We start from the raw sequence: 24,813 nt of genomic DNA on the forward strand, positions 1-24,813 counted from the left end.
AATTCAAAGCAGCAGTCTCACTAATGTCTTACTATAACTAGGTAATTGTGGCCAGAACTACTTTCAGTTATCAGTGTTTCAGCTCTAATTAAACAAAGGCCATTTAATAAAAAAGTAAAAGCCAGATGAAGCCCAACATGTTGAGGTGGCTTATTTTTGTGCTTGCTTTTTATGTCTTATGTGAGATACAGCCTTTCAAAAATGTTCATTAGCTTCCTCTACTTGTTCTCCTTATGGCAGAAGTTTTCTCCATTAACGTTTCCTTTATTTCTTTAAAAACACACACACACACACACACACACACACACACACACAACAAACGACCTGGAAGAACTCTTGTAGTTTGCTTCAAGAAAACTAGTATATAAAACTTTGGATTTAGTCCTGATTATTTTTTAACCATAACTTATGAATTATGTTAAAGTTTCTCTGGCATCTCTGGCATTACATATAGAGAAATAGATCCAAAAAGATTAAATAGCTGGTTCAAGATCATACACAGTGGTCAAAATAGGACTAACAGGCTTTGGACTCCTAATCTGTGATTATTTCTTTGTAATTTTCTTCATAATTAAAAATCATGCATGTATTAAATGATGAACTGACAGTAACGACTTTTAGAGTCAATCTTTTGCATAAAGTAGCACTTTTCAAAATATATTCCAGGTGTTAATAGGCATTAATATGGAAGACAGGGCAATATAGAAACCTTTTTTTTTTTTTTCTTTTTAAACAGGATATCTTAGAGTATTAAGTCTAGGAAAACAGCCTTGACCACTGACACCTGTAATTCAAAATCTAAAGAATCACTGAGTCAGACTGTCCTGTTGGACAGGAATAATCATATCGGTCTTGGTCACTGGCAGGAAAAAAAATATTTACCTGTTTTATTTCTCAAGGAGTTCGGTGGATCTGTGTCAATGTAAGTCTCACTGCAGTGGTTCTATCAAGGTCCTTTGCTTGAAGAAGGATCAGTGAAGTTGAAGGTCAGGGCAGGAGAAGAAGGGTCTCTTCTAAATAGGATTGATTTGAGTCTGTAACAGTGACAACTGCCTTGGAGAGCTCACTTAATAACGTGATAGGTAAAATGTGGTCATTCTCCCACCATTGGACCTTAACAAGATGCCTGCAGAACACAGCTTGAAGGAGACCGAAGACAGAACCTATTGGACGATCTTGTAACTCGAGAGAGACTACTTCTGGCATCCTTTAAGAACGAGGGTGCAGAACCAGATCTCATCAGGTATGATATTTTCATTTATAGGAATTACATGGTGGATGGAGATTTACTTGCAGAGGGTACAGATGTTTCCTGAATGGCTTCATTCCTTTAACTAGTAAAATATATTCTGTTCATTTATAGTGTTTGCCTATAATTTTCTATTTAATTTAGTTTTCATTAATTTTCTAGGTTTAGTAAACTGGATATGGTCAGGTAGACTATAGACAAAGTCAGAACAGCTGCATTTTTTGGTTGAGCTTTCAGCTATGTTAGCTGCCTTCTAAACTCCTGAAGTTATATACTTATCTGGGAAAATGTATTTTTTTTTTAATGGCATGTTGAGAAAAGATGTCCCGATAAGACTAGTCTCTGGAGGTAGAGGAGTGGCAATTGCATTTTTCTCTCTGTTCTTTCCCAATGAGATGACAGCTTCTCTGTACCCAGCTTTGCCAGAAGACCCAGAGAAGTAGTCCAGCTTTCCAAGTTAAGGTTAATGAGTCATGAATTATTATATCTTTAGAATTGGCCTCCTCCCTGCTTCCAGAATTCCCTTAATGTCATCATAGGGACAGTCGCAGAAGGAAATGAATTTAGGATAGAAACTTCCTCTCCCCCTTTCCCATCAGAGATGATGCTGTCATTGTGGAAAGGCAGCTTGTTCCGGCTTAGTTAGGTGCAATGTGGCTTCCCAGGGGCAATGGTTTCCACCGCTGGCCACACATTACCAGGCCCCACTTCAGACAATTAAAAGGTAGAGGGGTGTGGGGGGTGGGAAGTAATAGGTTTTCAGGTGATTCTGCAGCCAGATTTGCAAATCACTGCCCTTGGGCAAGCTGAAGAGGATGAAATAGTTTCTTATTAGTCCCAGTCTTCTCAGGAACATTTGATCCAAGGTTTTTAGAAACAGATTGTAAAATACAGGAAGCTAGATGAAATCTTATGTGGTTTCTGTGGAGAAATAAAACCAAGGAGTCAGTGAGGGGGAGTTGTGTCCCAGGCAAGGTGTGTAAACAATGCAGAAGCCTCTAGTGTGCCATTTGTTTCAATATTTCTCTGGTGGTATGTGATCCCTTGGGTACAGGAGTGAAGTGAGTGGAAGAAGGCCATGATTTAGGGCTTTGAAATCGAATAGGTGAGCAAGGAGATCCAAGATAAGAAGAGTACCGTCTGTCAAGAAGGGCTTCTACGTTGAAGGAAGAGATCTTTTTAGTCCAGAGATTAAATAAAGGCACAGTCCACAGGGAGAGCAAGTTTCATGGGATGAAGTAAAGGTCAGAGGGGAGAAAATGTCTAAATACTTGGACCTTGTAGTGGTGGAGGTGGTCACTAGGACAAATAGTAAATTACTGTTGGATATGTCAGGCCCTGCTTACTGCTTGTCATTGTGTCATTTCGTGATGTAGAAGGAGCCAACTTATTCGTTAGGCCTTTATGCTTTTGTTGTTTTGGCCCCCTCTTGTTTGTCATCCCATTCTCTCCTGTGGTTACCTGAATCCTTGCTATTCAAAGTGTGGCCTTGTAGGAGCAGTGGCAAGGTTACCTGGGTATGTTAGAAATGCAGAATCTCAGATGCCACCCCAGCCCTACTGAATCCGAATCGACATTTAAAAAAGATACTCAGGTGATTTGAATGCACCTCACAGTTTGAGAAATACTGCTTTATATCGTTTGTTTGTAATTGTGGCACTTAAGAGGCTTATAAAAAAAATTTTATAAAGGAAGAAAGGAGACAGAAAAGAAAAGAATAGAAATACAAGTGTCTGGATCATATACTTGTAGAGTCTGAATTAGTAGTCTGGCAAGAGGCCTGGGGGATACTCCTCAGGTGATTCTAACAGGTGACAGGTTAGAACCACTGCTTTCTGTCATGGTATACCAGCAGTGAGAGCTAATGGTTTATGTTTGCTGTGGTTTTCTGTGTGCTAGGCATTGTGCTAAGCTCTTTATGGGCCTTTGCTCAGGAGATCTTTTTAATGTTTTAATTTACAGGAGAGAAACTGAGGCTCAGAAGGATTAAGTAACTTGCACAAGATTCTAGAATTAATCAGTCTCAGAGTTTGAATTTCCTCTAGGTCTGTGTGTCTTCAGATATGAACTCTCCATAGAAAGCTGGACCAAGAGTTAGAAGGACTCAGCTCTGTTGTTTACAACTCACTTGGTCATCTTGGCTTCAAAATCATTGACCTTATTAAGATGGAGATGGGTGTTCTGCCTTGCTTTCATTGTTGTTTGGACCAGACGAGGTGATGGCTATGTGAAGAGCTTTGTAAGCTCTAAGACCTTTACAAACATCAGATGTTATTTCAGGAGCATAGTGTCACCATCAGGGTCGCAGGGAGTTCATGCTGTCTACTTTGTTTCCAAGAGTACTGTCGTCATTCCTGTCCACTTCCTAAGTGCTAGAGAGGGACCTGGCCTCCTTGGCCAGCTTTGTTTCATGTTCCGCACCTGATCCTCTGCCCTCCCATTCTCCCATTCCAAATCTTGTTTGTGTCCCCTTTCCTCAGTGTCCAGTGCTATTTGTTGTCTTATTAGTAAACAGTCACACATTCATTCTTGCAATGGAACCTATGGCTGGCAGTGACTTACCTTCTGGAGGTAGTTTAGCTGAAGCCTCCTCGAACCCAAAGTAAATTAATTGTTGGGAGAATTTTAGGGGATTTGGAAGGTTGGTGGCAGAGGTATTTGGCTTGGAGGCCTACTGAGACCTCTGAAGTCCTACCACTAGGACTGCTTCCTGCTCCTCCTGCATTTAAGGCTGGAGCACGTGGTAGACTTCAAGGTGTTACTTGGTAAACAGCTGGGGAAGCATGGGGACAGAGAGACCAGACTGAGGAGGAACTATGAAACAAAGATAACTAAAGTCCTGAGGGTTTGATGTAATTTAGGAAACCAGCCAGGCTTATTTATATGCTCTCAAAATGAAACCAAGGGAAGCATATATATTATACTTTTTGTTTGAGAAGTTTAGGATAGTTCAAATGAGCTTCCAGAATTTTGTTTAAAAGTATGTGAGCATTGTAGAGTAAAGGTGACCCCTGAGGGGTGATGGAGGTCTATTTCAGGTGGTATGGAGTCTGGCTGAGAGTAAGAAACCAATGTGGCAATTAGATACTAATCATCATGAAGAAAGTAAATTATTGCGGGTAAAAAGAGGAAAGAGAATGGTAGGTGGCCTAGAAGGTGAATTACTGGTGAATATGTGTACATTTACCTGCCTATATTAGTTTGATAGGGCTGCTGTAGTGAAGTACCACAGATAAGGGGGGAGCGGATGGTTAAACATCAGAAATGTATTTTCTGGAGGCCAGAAGTCCAAGATCAAGTTGTCATCAGGTTGGTTCCTTCTGAGGGCTATGATGGAAGAATCTGTTCTAGGCTTCTCTCCTTGGCTTATAGATGGCCACCTTCTCTCTGTGTCTTCACATTGTCATTTTTTGGGGTGTGTCTGTGTCCAAATTTCCTCTTCTTATAAAGATACCAGTCATATGGATTCGGGTCTATTCTAATGACCTCATTTTAATTTAATTACCTCTCTAAAGAACTATCTCCAAATACCGTTACACTTTGAAGTACTGGGTATTAGGATTTCAACATATGAATTTTTGCGGGGACGCAGTTCATCTTATAACTTTCCAAAAAGAGCAGATCCTATAGACATTTCATCAGAATCTGATCAATAAGAAAATGCATGCTAGATAAAACCGTCCTCAAATGCTATGTAGAAAAATCCCTGGGAATCTATTCAAGGGCTATAAAATGGATACTCAGATACCGTTGACCCAATTCGTCAGGGAGGGTGGCACCATTGTAGACTTACTAGAGGCAAACAATGTTAAGTGTAGGGATAAGCAAATGAACGAATGTTCAAGTCAAAGTAAATTGCTAGAATTAGGTTAGATTTGGGGTCTGAGTTTCTGGTCTTTGATTTTCCTCACCTGTCTATGTCAAAGTATAATTTTTGCCTTTTTAATCTATCTATCTATCTATCTGTCTGTCTAGTGCCAAAACCCAGGAATGAACCAAATTCTTGCCTTTTTAAAACCCCTAGTTTTCACATGTGAGGCTCCCCCTTTCCATTCCCAACTTTCATACCCTAATAATTCTTCTGGTTGGACGTTGCCTTCTGAAGATCTGGATGCAATCATAGACAAGACCAGTGTCAGCTCACAGTTCAACCTTGCCCTCTTGTCTCCAGATTGTCAAGTTCCCTAGTCATTTCTAATGCCAGCTGTTGAGACTCTCAGCTCTATCTTTGGAGAAACTTTATTCCCTCTTCTGCCAGTTGGTTTGCCTGATATCTCTGATGACTTACATAGATCTCCTCAATCCTCCTAACAGTCAGCTCCTGGCTCTGGGCTCCACCAGCATTTTTATTCACTTCTGTAATCTGTGGTCTCATCCAGCATTTTTGTTCACTTTTGTAATTCTTTATATCAATGAGGGTTGCCTTGTCACTGTGGAGCAGGGAAGCAGTGGCATATGTCTTTCCTTTAGGTCGTGACCTACAGAAACACATTGGCCAAAAAGCCTTGTCAGAACTTTAAAACGCTGTACATGTGTTCTTCTATGGCACATTTGTCATTAATGCTAGATTATCGCCACAACACATTTACTGTTGGAAAACGGATTAATCTGTTAATCAATAATTCAAAGCCCCATGATAACTGGCAGCAATCCCACAAGGTCGGTTTACCTGACCAGAACTCACCTGGAACCTGTAGATTGATTTTCTGTCCTCCTCCTCTCTCATTCCCACCCAAACACTTGGTCTCCTCTCTCTTCTCCATCTCTCAGTCCCAGGAGTCCTTCTGCCCCTCCTTTTCTTCCTTTTTTCTCTTCCTCCTCATATGTGGCCTTATTAAGGAGAGAAGAGTATTGTCGAACTTCAGTTTGGATTAGCATTTCCTTTAGACAAACATTAATGTGTAGCTGTCTGTGACAGAATCTTAGTTTTGCCTTAAGGATTACTGGTCATTATTCTAAAGCAGAAAGCCTTGATGTGAGACTTTGGTCTAAATAAGCAATGGTTGACTAATTCAGGGAATTTGGAAACTTGTTAAAGAAGCTTCTGTATAACAATGTCTCTTAGAAGAAGATAAGCCGTGACTTATAAAGCAATGACACAGCTTCTGATTGAAAACCCTGCTGCCCTTTATATTTGAGAGCATTGCTAAGTCTCACAATTAGTTAAATCTTTGTAAAGAGAAAAAAAAAACTCATTGCATACTCCACTGCCCTGTGACCATCTCAAAGATTATGAGATTAACTCAGCTGTAGTGGGTGGCTAATTGGCTAACCTTTAATCTTCACACTACCAACTATACTAAGGATTATAGGAAATAGGAAGCTATTTAGGGATTTAAATGGTAGTTATATGTCATGAATGGTAGATTAACAAGCAGACCAATTGCTATAATCAAAAGAATAGAAAATGATAATGAAATGTAAACATTTTATTTAAATTTAATTTCAGATATTTACTTTTTCTTTGAGCTGTTAAAAAAAGGTGTAACACTTCCAATTTATGTTACATATCACTATATTGGCAGCCATGGTGGGCAAAAGAAATTTACTTTAAATATTTCATTCAAAAGTACTCTTTGTCCCCTATTTTACATTTTTGAATTTTTATTTATTTATTTTTTTTTGGCAATTTAAAGCTCAGTTTATAAGAAACATGATTTGTATCTGATGATACTGAGATTTTCTAAGGAATCATTGATTTATACTTTATGTTGCTTAAAGTTATTAATACATGACCAACCTACTCCTCTACAAGTAGTAAATTGCTAAGGAATATACAATTGTATCATTAGTCTACTCATGTGAGACAATGAATAAGTCATAATTATTTATCCCTTTTACTTACGTCCCAGAAATACACTAATTTCCTAGGTTCTCCAACATGTAAAGGATGTGTTGAAATCGGAAAAGCTTTGCTTTTCTCTCTATTTCAGTGAGCCCAAAGGTAATTGAACCAAGGTGGTATTAAGTACAGTCAGGAATATTAAAATTCCCTGCTAATTTAATAAAAAATAGTTAAGAAGGCAAAAATGTGGTAAATAAAACCTTTTTTCATTAAGTAGATATTTATTGAGTCCTTACTATGTGCTAAGCACTCGTACTAGAAATATGGTAACTAATACTTGGAAATATGGTAGCAAAAAACTCAAAACAAGAAATACCTAGTTTGTACATTTGAGCTATGTACGGTTTAGTGAAAGAGACAGATATGAATTAAAGAATCATATAAATAAGTAAAGGAAGTTTAGCAGAAAAGTACTGTATATTGTGCTTTGAGAGAGTATCATTGGGGAGCTGATTTAGCTAGGGACCAAAGTGTAGCAATGTGCTTGATATTTGCTCAATGAATAAAAATCTTTACATTGTTTTCTGTGTTTTTCATAACTCCTAGCTCAGAGTTGAGTATATGATAGGCATTCAGTAAATTTTTGTTGGTTGAAAGGTTGGCTGAGTCAGGATGTGGTAGCCTGGGCTCTGATGAAACAAACTCCTGGGAATGTCAGGAGTTTATCCCATGAAAGCTTTCTTTTTGTGTGCCTCATATAAAGTCTGGTGATACTCTAGGACAGCAACCTTCAAAAAGTGACTCAGGAATTTAGGTTGTTTCCATCTGTGGCTGTGCTGTCTTGACACAAGGCCTCCATATTACTGTAACAGGAGAAGTGGGAGGATGTGGAGAACTCATGCTGTGGCCTGGAATTTTCATATGTACAACACATTGGCCATACCCAGTCACATGGCTTGAACCTAAGTGCAAGCAAGACTGGGAAATATAGTCTTTGTTTATGAAGAGGAAAATGAAATGGGTCTTGGTGAGCCTGGCTCACTGATTATTTTGGGTGCTTTGATAGAAAAGTAAGTAACTTTGGTAGTCTGTCTACCTTCTTTGTTTTTATTGTTTGTTGGGGTAACATTGGTTAATACAATCATATAATTTTCAGACGTACATTATCATTTGACATCTATATATTCTATTGTGTGTTCACCACCCAAAGTCCAGTTTCCTTCATATATTTATTTGATCCCTTGTCTGGCTACCTTCTTAGTCAGCAAAGATTAGAATCAGGGTTTAATAGAGGCACATGAAGTGAACTGTGGTAGGATTTGTTCATCTTCCATAATGTGCATTCTTGTCAGGTAGGGGAAACATAAGTGAAACATAAGTGCAAAAGAGTATGACAGTGAAGACTAGAAGGGGATGTTGTGTCTGTAGCAGTGAGAGGAGGAGGACTATGTTAAGCACATAAAGGGGCTGAAAAGTGTGCTTGTTGTCCTTACCCGGTCTACGCAACCAAGTAGGTGCTTAGCTGCTACACTAGTGTAGTGGTTAGGATGCCCTCAGCTGCAAATAACATAATCATACTCAAAATGGCTCAAATAAGAAAAATATCTTTATATAAGAAGTACCGAGTTAGAGAATTGAGGGGGAATGGTTAATTCTACAGCCCAGTGATGTCATCATGGATCCAGGTTTTCGCTGTCTGTGCAGTTCGCCTTTCTCAGAGTGTTATCTTTGTCATCAGACTGACTCATCTCAAACACATTCCAATAACAATAGAAGAAGGAGAGTGTATTTTGCAAATGTAATATATTCACATGGCTAAGAAATTTAAAAAGCAGGTAACTATTCAGTGAAAAGCCTCCTACTATATTTCCTTCCCACTTCTTGACATAAGTATCATTGTTAACTTTTGGCATATTCTTCCAGGGTTCTCTTAAGTATATACTAGTAAATATGAATATATTTTATTATTTCCCTCCATCTTTTACACAAATGGTAGCATTTGATACATAACATTCTACAGCATTCTTTTGTCTTCTAATCAGCTGTAACAGAGTTCTGTCATTAGATTTTTTTAGCCTTATATTTCATTGTTTGCACAAACCATAATTGATTTAACTAGTCTCCTATTAAGAGAGATATGTGTTGTTTCCAGTCTACAATGTTACACACACACACAAATATATATTTAACACATATTTTTTTCTATTAAAAAATATAGTGGTTAATAAATAACCTTATATGTAAGAGGTTACATATGTGTGAGTCTATCTCTAGATAAGTTCTTAAGAGTAGGATGGCTGGGCCAAAGGGTATTTGCATTTATAACTTTCATCGAACCAATTTAAATCTGTGCTAGCAATTTATGTGAGTGCCTGTTTCCATATAGTCTTCCCCAGAAAGAGTGTTATTAAACTTTTGTATTTTACCCCAATGTAACATATGAAGATAGTTTGATTTATTTTTTAGTAGAGATTTATGTAGTTATTATATTATAATGAATCAAGCGTATAGAGAAATTAATCCTGTGCTTTTTGAAAGTACTTTCATAATTTTGTTTTTTATCTTAAATATTTGATCCATTTGGAAAGTTAATTCGAAGGGTGTGAATCCAACTTTTTTCTTACTTGGCTACCCTATTTTCCTGACTGACTACATTTTTTCTTTTTTTTTTTTACTGAGTTGTCCATCTTTTCTTTACCAATTTTGAGATGGTAAGATTTATCATATAATGCATTCACATATATATGTGGATCTAGTTTTGGACTTCATAATGTGTTGCATTGATCTTTTTGTATGTGCTAGTACCATTAATTTTGAGATTTTATTATAAATTTTATTACATCATAGGGCTAGTTTTCTGTTATTGTACTTTTTTAAAGAGTTTTGCTTTTTTTAAAATGTGAACTCTAGAATCAGTTCATCTAATTGCAAAAACATGATGATACAACTGCTCGTTTTTTAAAAAATTGGGATTACATTAAATCTTGAAGTCCTTTATAATGTTTCATTTTCCTATCCTAGAATATGAAAGTTTTTCCATTTGTTCAAGCCATCTTTCAGGCCTTTCAGAATCTTCAAATAAGTTGTACACATTTATGGTTTATTTTATTTTGGAGTAATTTATGTTTTTGGTTGTTGTTTTAAATTTAGTGTTTTATTTCATCAGCTTTTTGATTGTCATTTATATGAAAACTGTTCATATCTTATGTCTGCTATTAATATTATAAATATTTTCTTAATTCTCTGATTGTTATTGGTAGTTTTTCTGTTTATTCTCTTGTATTTTCAGTTATTTCTCTTTTTAAATTGAATTATATTGATATATAACATATTGATTCAGGTATACAACATAATGATTTGATATTTGTGTACACTGTGAAATGATCACCACAAAAAGTCTAGTTACCATCTTTCACTACACAAAATTATAAATTTTTTTTCTTGTGATAAAAACGTTCAGGATTTACTTTCTGGCACCTTTCAGGTATACAGTACAGTAATACTGCCTACAGTCACTGCTCTGTACATTACATGTTCGTAACTTATTTATTTTATAATGGAAAACTTTTACCTCTTGACCCCCTTCACCCGTTTTGCCCAGCCCCTTCTAGTAACCCACCTTCCCTTCAAGTAACCAACAGTCTATTTTCTGTTTTTGTTTTGTTTATTTATTTTGTTTTTTAGATTCCACATGTAAGTAAAATCACATGGTTTTTGTCTTTTTCTTTCTGAATATTTCACTTAGCATAAGGTCCATCCATGTCTCAAATGGCAAGAGTTCTTTTTTTTTCTTTTTGTGGCTTAGTATTCCATTGTATGTATGTACCACTTCTTTATTCACTTAGGTTTTTCCATATCTTGACTACTGTAAATAGTGCTACGGTGTACATAGAGGTGGATATATTTTTTCGAATTAGTGTTTCTAGTTATTTGTTTTCTAAGAGAAAGGAAACACTCCTGCAAGCTTCCCAATAGACTTTGGCTCAAAATATAAATAGCCTTGAATTGTATCACATGCCATGTTATACCAGAATTCATGGGGGAAGGGAGTAATTATGATTGCAATGGTTTATTCAGGTTAGATACATTCCTGAACTGAAACTGAGGGTGGGATCATGTTTTCTGAGCAGTGGAGCCTTGAGTATAATCAAGGTACTGATAACAAGAGAAGAGATGGGATTTGGAGAGGAAAACCATAGGGACTACATTAGCTGATCTTTTAATTCTCTTAGCAATGGCAGATCTCATCATTGAAGTTTCTTCTGACACCACTTAAAGTTCTTCACTTCCATGACCTCAGTAAGAACCTTCATCTCCTGTTACGTTTTCTTTTCCTGAAATTCCAGAGAAGTGGCAGGTCACTGGCTTCTGGGTTACTTTATTTAGGTTCAAATGGAACTTAGTTAATTGCTTTAAATCTCTAATTCACTTTTTAAAGCTAGGATATTTATACCTACCACCACCTGTCTTCCTGAAGAGGTTTAGGAGAAGTGCTCTTGAAGTACCACAGTTTTAGTAGTGACATTTATGCAGTTTCATGGAGGTGGTTTCTTCTGCAGACAGATGATCTTGTGCATTTTAGATTAATTATTGTTTAATTCCATTTTGGGAGGTAATAGCTTCTGACTTTGTCTCCAGTTCTGGAGAAATGTGATAGGTTAATTTGGTGCATGAACTGATACTTAATATGATAACAGGGAATATTTGGGATGGAGACCTACAAAATCCGGAATATATGTTGCTTTAGCACATTTTTTTTTTTCTGTATTAACTACTGGTCTGATACTAGCTATGCAATGTATACGTGACCATGTTTTCTTGTGGAGAAAAACTGGATATGTCATATGACAAAGTAATTTTTGGGACTTATAGAAGAGGCAGGCAGTTTGGCTGAAAGTGTTAGGCCAAAATGTTGATGCTTTAGGATAATCCACTGGTTCATGGGAATTAATAGGACAGAATATTTGCTTTTGGAAAAATTTTAAAATATAAATTTAAAGTAGTGTTTCAAATAAACACTTAAATTGTACAAAAGTATAATGAATGAAAATTGGAGCTTCTTCCACTTTTGACATACAGTTTCCCATTTCCTCCAAGAGGCAGCCACTTTTAACAGATTTCATTGTATGCCTTCAGAGAGATTCTATACATATACAAAGACAGACACACACACATGTCTCCAGTCTCCCTTTTATCCTTTTGATTTTTAACATGAATTATAGTATAATATGCTCTCTTTACTGTGCATTATCTTTTTTGCCCAACAGTATATTTTAGAGATTATCAGATTGAATGTTTAAACTAGTACTCCTAAATATCTTGAAACTGTTTCAGAATCTGACAAAGTGGCTATTAGAATTTTGGTTACGTACTAGACTGATTATCACTGAAAGGGTCTCTGGTCTCTGTAGTCATTTAGTCCAGATTTTTTTCCTCCATGGAATAGGAAAGGAATCTCTGTTAACAGTCTGACTTCCAAACAGATACTAATTATAAAGAAATTACTAATAGATACTAACTAATAGATACTGATTGTAAATCATATGGAAGATTGATCCAACAAGTGAAACCAGAGACCTCAAGATAGTAGCCATTGCAATTTCATGTCATCGATCAGGTCAGCAAAGGCACCCAGTTATTACTGTGTGAAATGTAATAAAGCTTAGTCTGTTCACATACAGGTTAGCAGCAGCGACCTGGTAGTGTCTCTCAGAAGGTTTTGAATGCTATACAACAAGGAAATATCAAATGAAAAAAAATTTAAAAGATGCTATTTATAATAGCATTAAAAACAATAAATATATAGGATAAAATCAAATGAAAGATACATGAAACCTCTACATTCAAAGCTATAAAACATTAGTTAGAGAAATTAAGGAAAATCTAATAGAGATTGGAAGACTTAATACTGTAAAGATGTCAATTCTCTCAAAATTGATCTGTAGATTCAGAGTAAATACCATTTAGAGTCCTCAGCCAGTTTTTGTTTTGTTTTTGTTTTCCACTTAGGCTGATTCTGAGGTTATATGGCAATTCAGAGAGCCCAGAAGAGTCAGGGTCATTTTGAAGAATAAAAGGCTTAAGGATTCACATCAGTTATCAAGACTGTAAAGCTGCAGTGTGGTATTGGCACAAGAATAGGCAAATAAACCAGTGGGACAAAATAAAGTCCAGAAATAGTCCCACACATGTATTGTCATTTGATTTATGACAAAGATGACACTTCAGTGCAGTGAAGAAAAGATGGCTCTTCAATAAATGTATTAGATCAATTGGATGAGTGATATGGAAAAAAAATTAATCTTAGCCTCTACCGTCACCTTCCATAAAAATCAGTTTCAAAAGGATTATAGATCTAAATTGAAAGACAAAAGTAGAAAGCTTTTAGGAGACAACAGAAGAATATCTTTATGACCTTGGGACAGACAAAGATTTCTTAAACAGGACAAAAAAAGCACTGTGAAACACATGATAAGTGAGATTTCACTAAAATAAGATCTCTTTATTAAAAGATATCAAAAAAAGAGTGAAAGATAAGCCACAGAATGGAATATTTGCAGTACATATATCTGACACAGGAGTGGTATTGGGAATATATAAAGAACTCCTATAAATCAAAGAAAAAGCAGATAACCTCTTAGAAAAAGGAAGAACACTTGAAATTGGACTTCACCAAAAAGACTATCCAATGGCTGATGAACAAATGAAAAGGTGTTCAACTTCACTAGTCATCAGGAAATTGCGAACTAAAACCATGATGTTGTACCATTACACCTACCAAAATGGCTAAAGTTAAAATGACAGACATCAAGTGTTGCAAGGATGTGGAGTCACAGGAGTATATGACTTCTTATATACTACTAGTGGGACTGTCAGTTGTACAACCACTTTGAAAAATTGTTTTACTTTATATCCTAAAACTGAAGTGTACAAAAGACATGAACAAAACTATGTATAGTAATATTATTCTTAATAGTCCTACCTGGAAACATCCCAAAGAACATCTACACTGTAGTGGATAAATACATTATGGCATATTTATACAATGATATTATACAGCAGATAAGAAGGAATGATCTACAACTCAACTAACTCAACTATGGGTGAATCTCACAAACATAATGTTGAGCAAAATAAACCAGACAGAAGAGTACATACCATATGACTCTATTCATACAATGGCAAAATTTATTTATGATGTCATAAATGACGAAAGTGGTTCCCTTTGGGGGAGTAGTCACTAGAAGGGGGCTAGAGAGGTCCTGGGATTCTGCTTGCTGTTTTTTTGCCCTGGGTGATGATTGATTGACTGGGGGTGTTCACTTTGTGAATTATCTTTGAGCTATACACTTACAGTTTTTCTGTTTATATGTTCTACTTGAAATTTAAAATATGTATGTACAGATACGTACATAGCCATACATTTTTATATTATACACACATATTACATATACATATGTATGTATAAGTATACTTATATGTACACGTATGTATAAGTATATACGTAAGTATATATATGTATACGTATATATATAACTTAAAGTATACATACATATATACACTTCCATACATACATACACATGCATGTGTGCACACACATACACTCACACACACACTAAAAACTATGTTCTGAGCAGACCACAAGATGGAGATGTAAGTCAATAGAAAGGGAAAGTTACTCAGACTATCCCAATTTCTAGATTTTAAAAAGTTAGCATTTTACTCCCTTAAAAGAGGAGAGAATGTTAAGATTGCTTGTAGGGCCTCACTTTAGTAAAGGACACGTCTCACCTTTCAGTTCTCTCTTCAATCTGTGTTCTGTCTTCCTCTGTAACTGCAAACCTGTTTGTCATTTTTAAACTTCCTCCTCGGTGGCTCTCTATAGACATTTGCCCCATCCCAAATCTGCTTATTGTTTCTTTCTCTCTCTTTCATCTTCCTTCCTTGCCTTTTCCTTTCATATCTCTGTTTTTCGTTGCTCTTTCCCTTGGAGAAAGCTGTTTGATTTTAGTGTTTCTTGATTTTAGTTGTTGTTTCCCATTCTTAATTTTGAAAGAAGAGGAGTCTGCTTTCAATACCTCTTTGTAACAATCTGTGCTTAAGTTGTCTTTTTTTAGGTCTTTGTTCCCTTATTATTTTCCCTTCCCCTTCCCCATAGGGAAATGACTCTTTATTGGATTTAAAACAATTATCAACATGATATATGCTCATTATAACAAGTCAGACCATACTGAGGTATAAATCAAAATAGTCTCTCTCCCTTTCTTTCCCTCCAGTGCTAGTCTCCTAAAATAACTGGTGTTAATTGTTTGGAGGGTTTTCGTCCTCACATTGATCTGTGCTTATACAAATATTTACATAAATATGAGTTTTTCTTTCCTATTTTTTATAAAAACAACTGTATTATACATATTATTCTATAATATACTTTTTAAAATTTAAATTTGGATATCCCTCCAAATTAGTAGGTCTAACAAAATTCTTTTCAATAGCTACGTTTTTTACATTATTTACATTATTCCACAATGTAAATACACAATCATTCTTCCAATTACGCCCCATTTGATGGATATTGGGTTGTTTAGGGGTTTTGTTTGTTTGTTTTTTGTTTTTTTGCCATTTCAAACAATGATGAAGTAAATATTTATGAAGAATGTGGCTTCTATTTCTGTAGATCAGAGTTCCCAAAGTGGAGTTATTGGGGTGAAAGCTATGGATGTTCAAAATTTAGCAGGTACTGCAGTATCTGTTTTTTGAAGTCATAGTACTTTATGTTCCCTCCAGCAATATATGAGAGAGCCAACTTCCTTATACCATACCTGTCAGTCGGGGTTACAGAACTAGTTGAGTTTTTTTACTGATCTGATGGGTGAAATATGGTGTTTTGTTTCTAATTGCTTTCCTTAACTACTGATATAGTTGTGACTTTTGCTTGAGAATATAAGAAGATTTCCTATCCCCATATATATTAATTTTAAATATAAAATTCATCTGGGAATTGAATTACAGTCTGAATAAGCAAGAGGAAGAAAGAGGAGGAACCTATATGTACTGTATTGTGAGTTAGTTATGTCAATTTTTAAAAAAGCCGATTTAATACTTTCCAACTTGTGCCTTATAAGTGAAATTTTAAAGAAATTGCAAAAAAAAATTTTCTTGTTTATTAAAAAGAAAATTGTTTTCTGTGTCTCCCTCTCTCTCTTCTCTATCTTCCAAGCACTTTTATATTTTATTGGACCCTCATAGTTATCTTCAGAGGTAAGCAGAAAGGGGATTACTTTTTTGGTTTACGCCTGAGGACTGAGAATAAATGGCAGAGAACTAGAACTCACGTCTTCTCGTCCTTTACCATGGTTTTGTCTCTCAGGCTTTTTCTCTTTTAATTTTGGTATCCTACCATGGTTGCTTTGTAGGGATCCTCATTTGTTTATCATTGGCTTTGAATACTTTGCCTTCTTCCTATTCATTACACCAAGAAGACAAAATTGTCTACCTCTATATGTTCCAGAAGCATATGTTCCATTGCTAACTTTGCATTTGTAATTCAATGAAGGAAAACTGGGTTTAGTATTAGAAACCCTGGGTTTGATTTTGACTTCCTTTTATTTTTTGATTTCCTTTTATTTTCTGTCAAATGAAGATAGTCATGACTCCTCAAAATATTGTGAAGTTTGAATGATAAATATATGTGAAAGCATGTATCTGTGCTTTTGTAAAGTGCTTTATCGATGTTACTGAACTCTTGCTGTCACCAGTCTTAGCAGAGGGGAATCCAAAAGTGGCATGCCATTTGGAGAGGTCTTTCAATCCTGCACAAAACAATTAGAGAACAGTGCATAATAGTTCATAATTAAGTGCTAAATTGTGATATGGACCATAAGTGGTCTAGGAGATTAGACAGAGGGAGAGATCCACATGAGGTGGAGGACATCGAGAAGACCGTGGGAGAAACGAGTCTTGAGGTAGCCCTTGTAGAGTGAGTAGAATTTGTACACCATATATTTTTCTGCTTACTTGTATACTTTTTCTAATCCTGTTCTTTCTAGACCAATAATTTTCATATCAATCTGCTTAAAGGTTCCCAATTAGTTGCATAAAAATCACCTGTGGGAGCTTACATATTCCTGAGCCCTGCCCTGGAAGGCCATCATTAAAAAGCATGGATGCCCATATTATTGATTTGAGCTTTTAGATATGAATCAGATTAATTGATATAATAAAAAGCAAGGTTATTGAGGTGGAAACGATGACTAACTATATGGGCAGTCATTGGCTTTAGTCCATCTCAAATATATGCATTATTCATTGACACCCTTAAAGTCTTTTAATACCAGCTTTGGATTTTTGTGTATTAGCTGGCAAATTCTACTGTAAAAAAATTAACACTATAGCATTTAAACTATAGTGTTTAATTCTACTCTGTGCCAGCTAAGAATTTTGTTCCACTGGACTTGTATCTTTATTCATAGAACAGTATTAATTTGCATAATTATTGAATATTTTAGTGTATTTTATCTTTATTTTACAAAATGAGTGAGAATGGAAACAAATGTGCTAAATAAGGGGCAAAACAGTAGATCTGAGACAACAATGGAATCATTGGGCATGCCAAATGCCTAACTGCAAATTGTTACCCTTTGGGCACTCATTGGATTTGTTTATGAAGAGCAAAGTGAAAGAAGATGTAGAGCGTTTGTTATTTAATAGTGTCAAAAAAAGCACAGCACTCGCAACAGAAACTTCCTCATAATGTGTAAGCATATTGTTGGCTTCTGCTCATTATGTTTCGAAATATGTTTTCAAAAGTGCATTGTATAATAAATTAAGGAGCTCCTTACAATAATGAATGAATGGTAGGTAGCAATTGGATTGCTGAACATTTATTTCGTAGTTGAACTTCAGTCACTAACCAGCAGATGGCTCTCAGTCACCATAAATTTAGCAGAGCAGCTAATTTCATCTCTCACTTAGAATTCTTATTTTTGTGTATCACCCCTTCTTGCCCCTCTTCAGGTACCGAGACAGTCACACTTAAAGTAAAGAATCGTTTCTCTTGGTTTTATTTGCTTGATTTTAGGTTGCCTGGATGATTTTCAAATAGCATGCTGGGATTTCTCAAATTCAGGTTGGACGCTAAAATAATGACTTCTTGATGATTCTTTCAACCCTGCCTTTACGTTTTTCTGTTAAGTTTTTAACTTAATGTTAAAACATTTTATTGGTAAATTTGGCCAGCAATGAATAGGGGAAAAAAAAGAATTTGTTTAAAATTAGGAAAAAATTTGTGGTAGATTTTAAACAAGCTAGGGAGAATTTCCTTTGGTGTTATGTAAGATATTTTCCTTGTTTGAGTTCATATTATTCTGGACTAAAACACAATAAAGATTATTCAATTTAACAAAAAAAAATTATTTTGAATATTTACTTTGCAAAGGAAACAGTTTAGACCTTTATTGTCCCTGGAGTATCAGTTCCCCGCGGTCAGGTATTTGTCCTCTTGTTCACTTCCAAGCCCTTAGATTAGTCCTGGGCACATAGATGGTGCTCAGTAAGTATTTGTTGGAAGGATGGATCGATGGATAGGTGGATGGGATACAAACAAAGAACAGGATAGAATACTTAAAGATGTTAGCCTTCTAGTAAATATGTCTACAAGTAACCACAGAGTCACAGGTCATGACCTTGAAGGAGTCATTTTACTTCGTAATTGTTATTAAGAGCTATGTTGAAGTTTGAGAAAATTCTGAAGGGAAATGAAAAATTTCCCTAAGTTGTGTCAGTTCACCCAGTTTCACAGTTTTTATCCCCTATATAAGGTTTATTCACCAACACTTGTAGGGTTTTCCTTTGGATCACTGTATGCATTGTCCCTTTCTTTCCTTTCTGTCTTGTCATTTCCCTCATCCAGACCCCCATCACCTTCTGCCTAAATTACACTAGCCTTCTGGCCCACCTCCCTGACTGCAGCCTCTCCTCAGTGTAATTCAGTCTGCATATTGTTGCCAGATTTTTCCTCAAAGAATCTATTTCTCATTGAAATTTGAGCCACTGTGCATCTTTATAATCACAGAAAGAAAGTACCAAAAAAAGTTTTGAAAAAGGAATTTATTACCCTTTCATACCATAGTAGCGTTTTCACAGTTCACTGACACCCTAGACATATCTTCTCTATTCCTAACTGCAAACCTTCCTGTGGTCTGTGAATACGCAAACGCTGATATTTTTTCAGACAAAACAAACATTTTATATAGTCATTTTGACATCTTTCTGAAATGCTAAGAAAAGTTAAAGAAAGCTACTTCTTAAGATTCACTGCTTTTTCAATTCTGTATTCAGTTGATAAGAACGTCCTCCCTGTGAACGTCAACAAGCTTCAACTACATTTGTCAGCAGAAAAACATGGGTTATCTGTGCCCCTCCTTGGGATATCATCATAATTTAATAATGCACATCATTTGCTTTGGGGGATGAAAAGGCAATATTTTTATACCTTTTAGAAGCAACTAGAAAACTTTTTGGTAAAATCTTCATAAGACAAATATCTAGCCTTTTTATGAATGTGGCACTTATTTGATAAGTTCCATTATTTAGATAAGTTCCATCCTGAGAGACTATGGATAAATATTATTTATTTTAAAAAACGTTAAGTCTATCCTAACCTTAGATGTATTTGTATTTAAGTATTTCCTTTCTTTAATTTACTTTTCGAAGGAGAAACACTCCTTCGTTGTCCTTCCAAAAATGGAGGTGAGCCACAGGTGTTTTAGTGACAGAATTCCCTTTCAGGGACTATTCTGTCCATCTGCTGGAACAAGTCTTTGCTGCTAAAGTCTCAAAGGCAGGTAGCAGTTGATTAAATGTTGTTTTGCTTGTTTTTTAAATCTCTCAAGATAAAAATGTTAAATACTTTCTTTCATTTTGTCTCTCTTGCTTAAAAACTCAGTGGTTTTCCTAGTTCTGTTTCATAAACATGTACTGAAGGCTTATTCTCCAGCATACTCTGAGGCATTGTTTTTTGGCACCAGCGGTATAAACATGACTGTCATGTGGCCTCTTTCCTTACGGAGCTCATAATTTAGGAGGAGAGACAGATGAGTAAATAACTAACTACAATCCTGCTTGATAAATGCCACGTTAGAGATTTTGAACAAAGTGCCATGGGAGCACCAGGGAGTGATTGATTCAAGGGAAGGGGGGTGGGGACGAGGATCAGGAAAGACTAAACAGCAGAAGTGACATTTGAGTTGAGCCTTAGGGGATGAATAGGATTTTGCCAGATGGACAAAGGGATGGGGGTGGGGACCTTCCCGACTCATACAAAAACATGAGAGTGTGAAAGTTTGTGCCTTTGTCTGAGCAGTGGTGAGCAGTCTATAGGACTGAAGGAAGAGTAGGGCATGGAAGCGGGTGTTGGCAGATGCTGTTGCTATCACCGGGGCCATATTGTAAAGCTTAAACTTGATCTGTACCTTCTAGGGAGTTGTGAAAGTCTGCAAATAGGGAAATGGTCAAGACCTCCTCTTTAGAAAGATAGTTCTGGCAGCAGAATATGAGATGATTTGAATGAGGGTGACTGAGAACAAGGAGACCAGTAGAAGGCTGTAGCCATCTTCTACATGAAAGTTGATGAAGATCTGAGCTACGGTAGTGCCTGCGGGGATGAAAATGAGGGCATGGACTTGAGACCCACCCGTGGGGGAGAACTTAGTGGTTGGTGAGATGTGCGGGATGTGGGGGTGGAGAAAAAGGTTTGGATAATTCGGGAATACAGTGATGCTGCTAACCAGAATAGAGAGCACAAGAGAAGAAACAGTTTCTGGAGATGAAAGTAATGAATTTGGTTTTGGATTTATTGTATTTGAAGTGGCATACCCAGTTGGAGATTCATAAACAAAAAGCAATAAATGCAGATATAGAGCCTGTAGGAAAGTATCATGGGTAGTTATAAATTTGAAAGTCTTTAGCACAATAATTTTCAATCAGGATGAGGGTTGGAAAGACATGGATCTTTCCAAAGCCTCACTTGGATTTTATATGTGGGGTTTTTTAAAAATTATTTATGTGCCATTCCTTCCTCCACCCCCAGATTCTGATATTGCCCTGCTAGGGAGCATGCTTTTATCCCACCTCCAGTTAAGAATCCACCATCACAGGACACAAGAGGAAATGTCTTATTTCATTTGTGTTGGGGCATAAAAAGTATTTAAGCACTGCTAGTTCTTGCTCTTATAGCCTGAAATTGCTGGACTGTATAAAATTGCCCAGAGAAAGACAATATAGTGAAAAGAGAAGATCTAAGTAGAATTTGTAAGGAACACCAATATTTAAGGAGGAAGAGGTGCCTGCAAATTACAGAGAAAGACCTGTCAGTGGGAGAGGGTAGTATGGAAGAAACCAAGAGAGGTTTTTGGTTAAGGGAATAAGTCAGCTGTGACTCCTGAGACCTAGAAGAGGGGCACAGTGAAAACAGGGAAGAGCTTTGGCAGTTAGGAAGTTGTGGGTGAGAAGAGTTTTATTAGAGTGATAGGACAGAGTTGGGTTGCAGTTGGGTTGAAGAACAAACTGGCAGGGTCAGGAAGTAGAGCTGTTGAGTAGAGTTCATTCTTTAAGGAAGTTTGGTTGTGAATTGGAAAGAAAGTCATTGCTTGAGGATTTATAAGATGGGGAACAACTAGTGGATAAAATTACCAGATTCTGGAAGAATGTGAGGATAAAAGGGACTGGGAAAACAGAGGTTCACTATGGCTACCTGCCTTGGAATTAGTTCTAGTAGATCCAGCCCCCTTAAATTTTACCACCTCTCCACTGTTATTCCATGCACCTTTATGGCTCACATCCCCTGCCCTGGAGACATCATTTGTGTTCTTACCCTATCTTGGACTGCCTTACCATCTCTCTCTCTCACATTGCTAAGCCTTTCCCATTCTTCAAGGCTGTCTTGAGTCTCCTTGCCTTTATGAAACCTTCCCTGAGATGGTGAAAGTGCCTTGAGTTAAGAATCAGAAGCTGTAGGTTGAACCTTTAGTTTTGCCACTAAGTGTGACCTTGAGAAAGTCACTTTGATGTCTCTTTACCTTGGTTTTCTTTGTCAGAAATACTGGCTCTGACTTACACACAGGCTTGTTTACAGTTCAAATGGGATGTTTGTGAAATGCCTTTGAAATTACAAAACACAGCACCAGTGTATGGTATTATAATTTCCTAACTGCTCTCATTTGTTTCATTCATGCAGTTATGTTTTTTTGCTGAATAAGTGAATCCCTTCAAAGTCTTTTGTTTTTCAGGGCCTATTTTGCCAGGCACTGAGGATATGGTGACGAACAAGATAGTCCCTATCCTATGGAGCTTATAGTCTAGTGTGGGAGACAGAAGATCAACAAATATATAATATGTAATAGCTGGTAGTTTTTGTACTATAAAGAAAAATAAAGCAAGATAGGGGTGGGGGCAGCTAAGGAGTTACAGGAGAGGGTACTATTTTAGATAGATTAATGAAGGAAACCTCTCCAAGGAGATGACATCTGAGCAGAGTGGAATGAATAAGTGATCAAGGCCATGTGACCGTCTGGGGGAAGAATGCCTTCACGATCGTGGTATGAGGGGACAGCAGGTGTAAAGGCCCTGAGATGGGCCTGTGCTTAATGTGTTCTAGAAACAGCAAGGAGGCTAGTGTGCTTTTAAGTTATAGCAAAGGTGTTACATTTTATGCTAAGGATGCTGGGAAGACACGGGAAGGTTTTGAGCAGAGGAAGCAGATTTATTTTTACAGTGATCACTGGCAGCTGTTGGGGGAGGAGATCGTAGAAAATGGGACTAGAAGCAGGAGACAGGAGTACTAGGGTAGAAGCAATAGAATAGAGGAGAAATGGTCAGATTTTAGATATGTTTTGAAGGATTTGCTAATGGACTAGATGCTGTGGGATATGAAAGAAAGAGTCAGAGATGATTCCAAGGGTATTTTGTTTTGTTTGTATAAGCCAGTGGGTCAGTGGTGGTCTTAAACTGAAATTAGGGAAACTGGGGTAGGAACATGGGTTTTTATGAGCAAATTTTTTTTTCTCTGTTTTTATTTATAATTTAGTACTTAATGCGGAAAATTTTAATTAAAGTGGTAAGGATCTTAAAGAATCTAATTCAGTGATTTCCAATGATAGAAAGTCATCTTCTACAGGAATAAAAAGAACACCTTGCTTCCCCCCACCGAGATGAGTCTTCCCCACTTACCTCCCAACCCCACTATTAATGAGAGTGTCATATTCCTTAAGTGTTGGAGCAGAGCAGGGTAAAAATCCATCACCTACTTAGTTTTCTTGTTTGACGGGTGAAAAACCCAGGGTTGATGAGGTTATTGGAATTGTCCAGGGATACAAAGCTGGCTGTTCTCTTATTTCTGTTAATAATTGCTTTATGTGTAGTTAGTTTTTCTTTTTCCAATTTGATTGTAAACTCCTTGAAAGCAAGAATTTTGTCTTAAATTCTTTCATATTTTCCTTTTTACCTAGGAGAGTGCTGAGTAATAATAGACATCACCCCTAACATTAAGTTGAGCATAAAATCTAAAGAAAAAAAATCAAGTCTGCATACAGTGACACCTTTGATCTTACCTGCTTTACTAATAAAGTCATATCCATTCCTAGATTTCCCAGTAGGTTTCGGGCATCAGCAAAGTACAAATACAAAGAAAAAAAAAAAAGGGAGGGAGAGGAGAGGAGAGAGTTCCGCCTTGTCACCCTTGAAGAACTTAACAAAATATTTGGAATCAGATAACACAGAAAGAAGGCATTAGGGAATCATTTTTACTTTGCCAAACAGAGTTGCAGTTTACTATTGCTTTTTTAGTGAACTATATGAGAGTGAAACCAAGATAATTTTGTCAGTTCTTAGAAATTTTATAGGTCTGAATTCAGCCCTGGGCAATCATTCCTGTATATCTAATGGTTGATTTTCTTTTCTGTGAAATGTGTTTGATATAAATATTAAATTGTGCCCATGTTGTACCTTTGCTCTCTAATAGCTATTTTTGAGATTGTTACAATTTTCTTTTGGGTTTTTCCTCCTTTAATAATTAAAAATATGCTCTAGTTGTGGCAAGAATTACCAGTGGGACATTCCAACAGTAGCTTTAGGGGAACAATGACTACTTGTCAACTCAGGTACAATATGCTAATTTGAATGGATACTCACAACTGGTGATAGATTATCTATCTATCTATCTATCTATCTATCTATCTATCTATCTATCTATCTAAATCTCTTGTCTTTTATTTTTTAATAGCCATTCTAAGGTGTGAAGTGATATCTCACTGTGGTTTTATTTTACATTTCCTTTATGTCTAGCACCTTTTCATGCACCTTAGGCATTTGTATGTCATCTTTGGAAAAATGTCCATTCAGTTCGTCTGCTCACTATTGTTTTTTCTTTATGCCTTTTGTTATTTTATTTATTTTTTCTGGCTTTATATAATAGACAATTAGTTGCTCATATTTACATTGTGCAATTCAATGAGGTTTTTTTTCCAATTATAGTTGGCATATAATAATATATTAGTTTCAGTTGTACAGCATAGTGATTAGAGATCTGTATAACTCACAAAGTGATCACCTCACTAAATCTAGTACCCATCTTCCCCTTACATATTTATTACAAAGTTATTAACTATTTTCCTTATGCTACACTGTATTTCTCCATGTCTATTTTTTAACTATCTATTTATACCTCCTAATTCCTTTGCCCTTTTTCACCATCCACCCCAATCCTCCTTTCATCTAATAGCCCTCA

The 24,813-nt window shown here is 36.4% G+C and overlaps 1 protein-coding gene across 10 annotated transcripts in view; it reads left to right on the forward strand.

The window, feature by feature from the left end:
- The window catches only part of STX8 (syntaxin 8), a 221,375-nt gene that overhangs the window by 17,870 nt on the left and 178,692 nt on the right, over nucleotides 1–24,813 (forward strand). For 7 of the 10 annotated variants that reach the window (XM_016154663.2, XM_016154662.2, XM_036222775.1 and 4 more), the window contains exon 4: nucleotides 1,133–1,243. The exons of 2 other annotated variants lie outside the window; for them this stretch is intronic. In XM_016154663.2, coding sequence (XP_016010149.1) covers nucleotides 1,133–1,243 — 111 coding nt within the window. Of the gene's footprint in view, nucleotides 1–1,132; nucleotides 1,244–6,863; nucleotides 8,105–24,813 lie in introns of those variants that run through there. One more of the 10 variants, XM_036222780.1, reaches the window with a different exon arrangement.

Source organism: Rousettus aegyptiacus, unplaced genomic scaffold (genome assembly GCF_014176215.1).
Source record: "Rousettus aegyptiacus isolate mRouAeg1 unplaced genomic scaffold, mRouAeg1.p scaffold_m13_p_6, whole genome shotgun sequence".
NCBI lineage: Eukaryota > Metazoa > Chordata > Mammalia > Chiroptera > Pteropodidae > Rousettus > Rousettus aegyptiacus.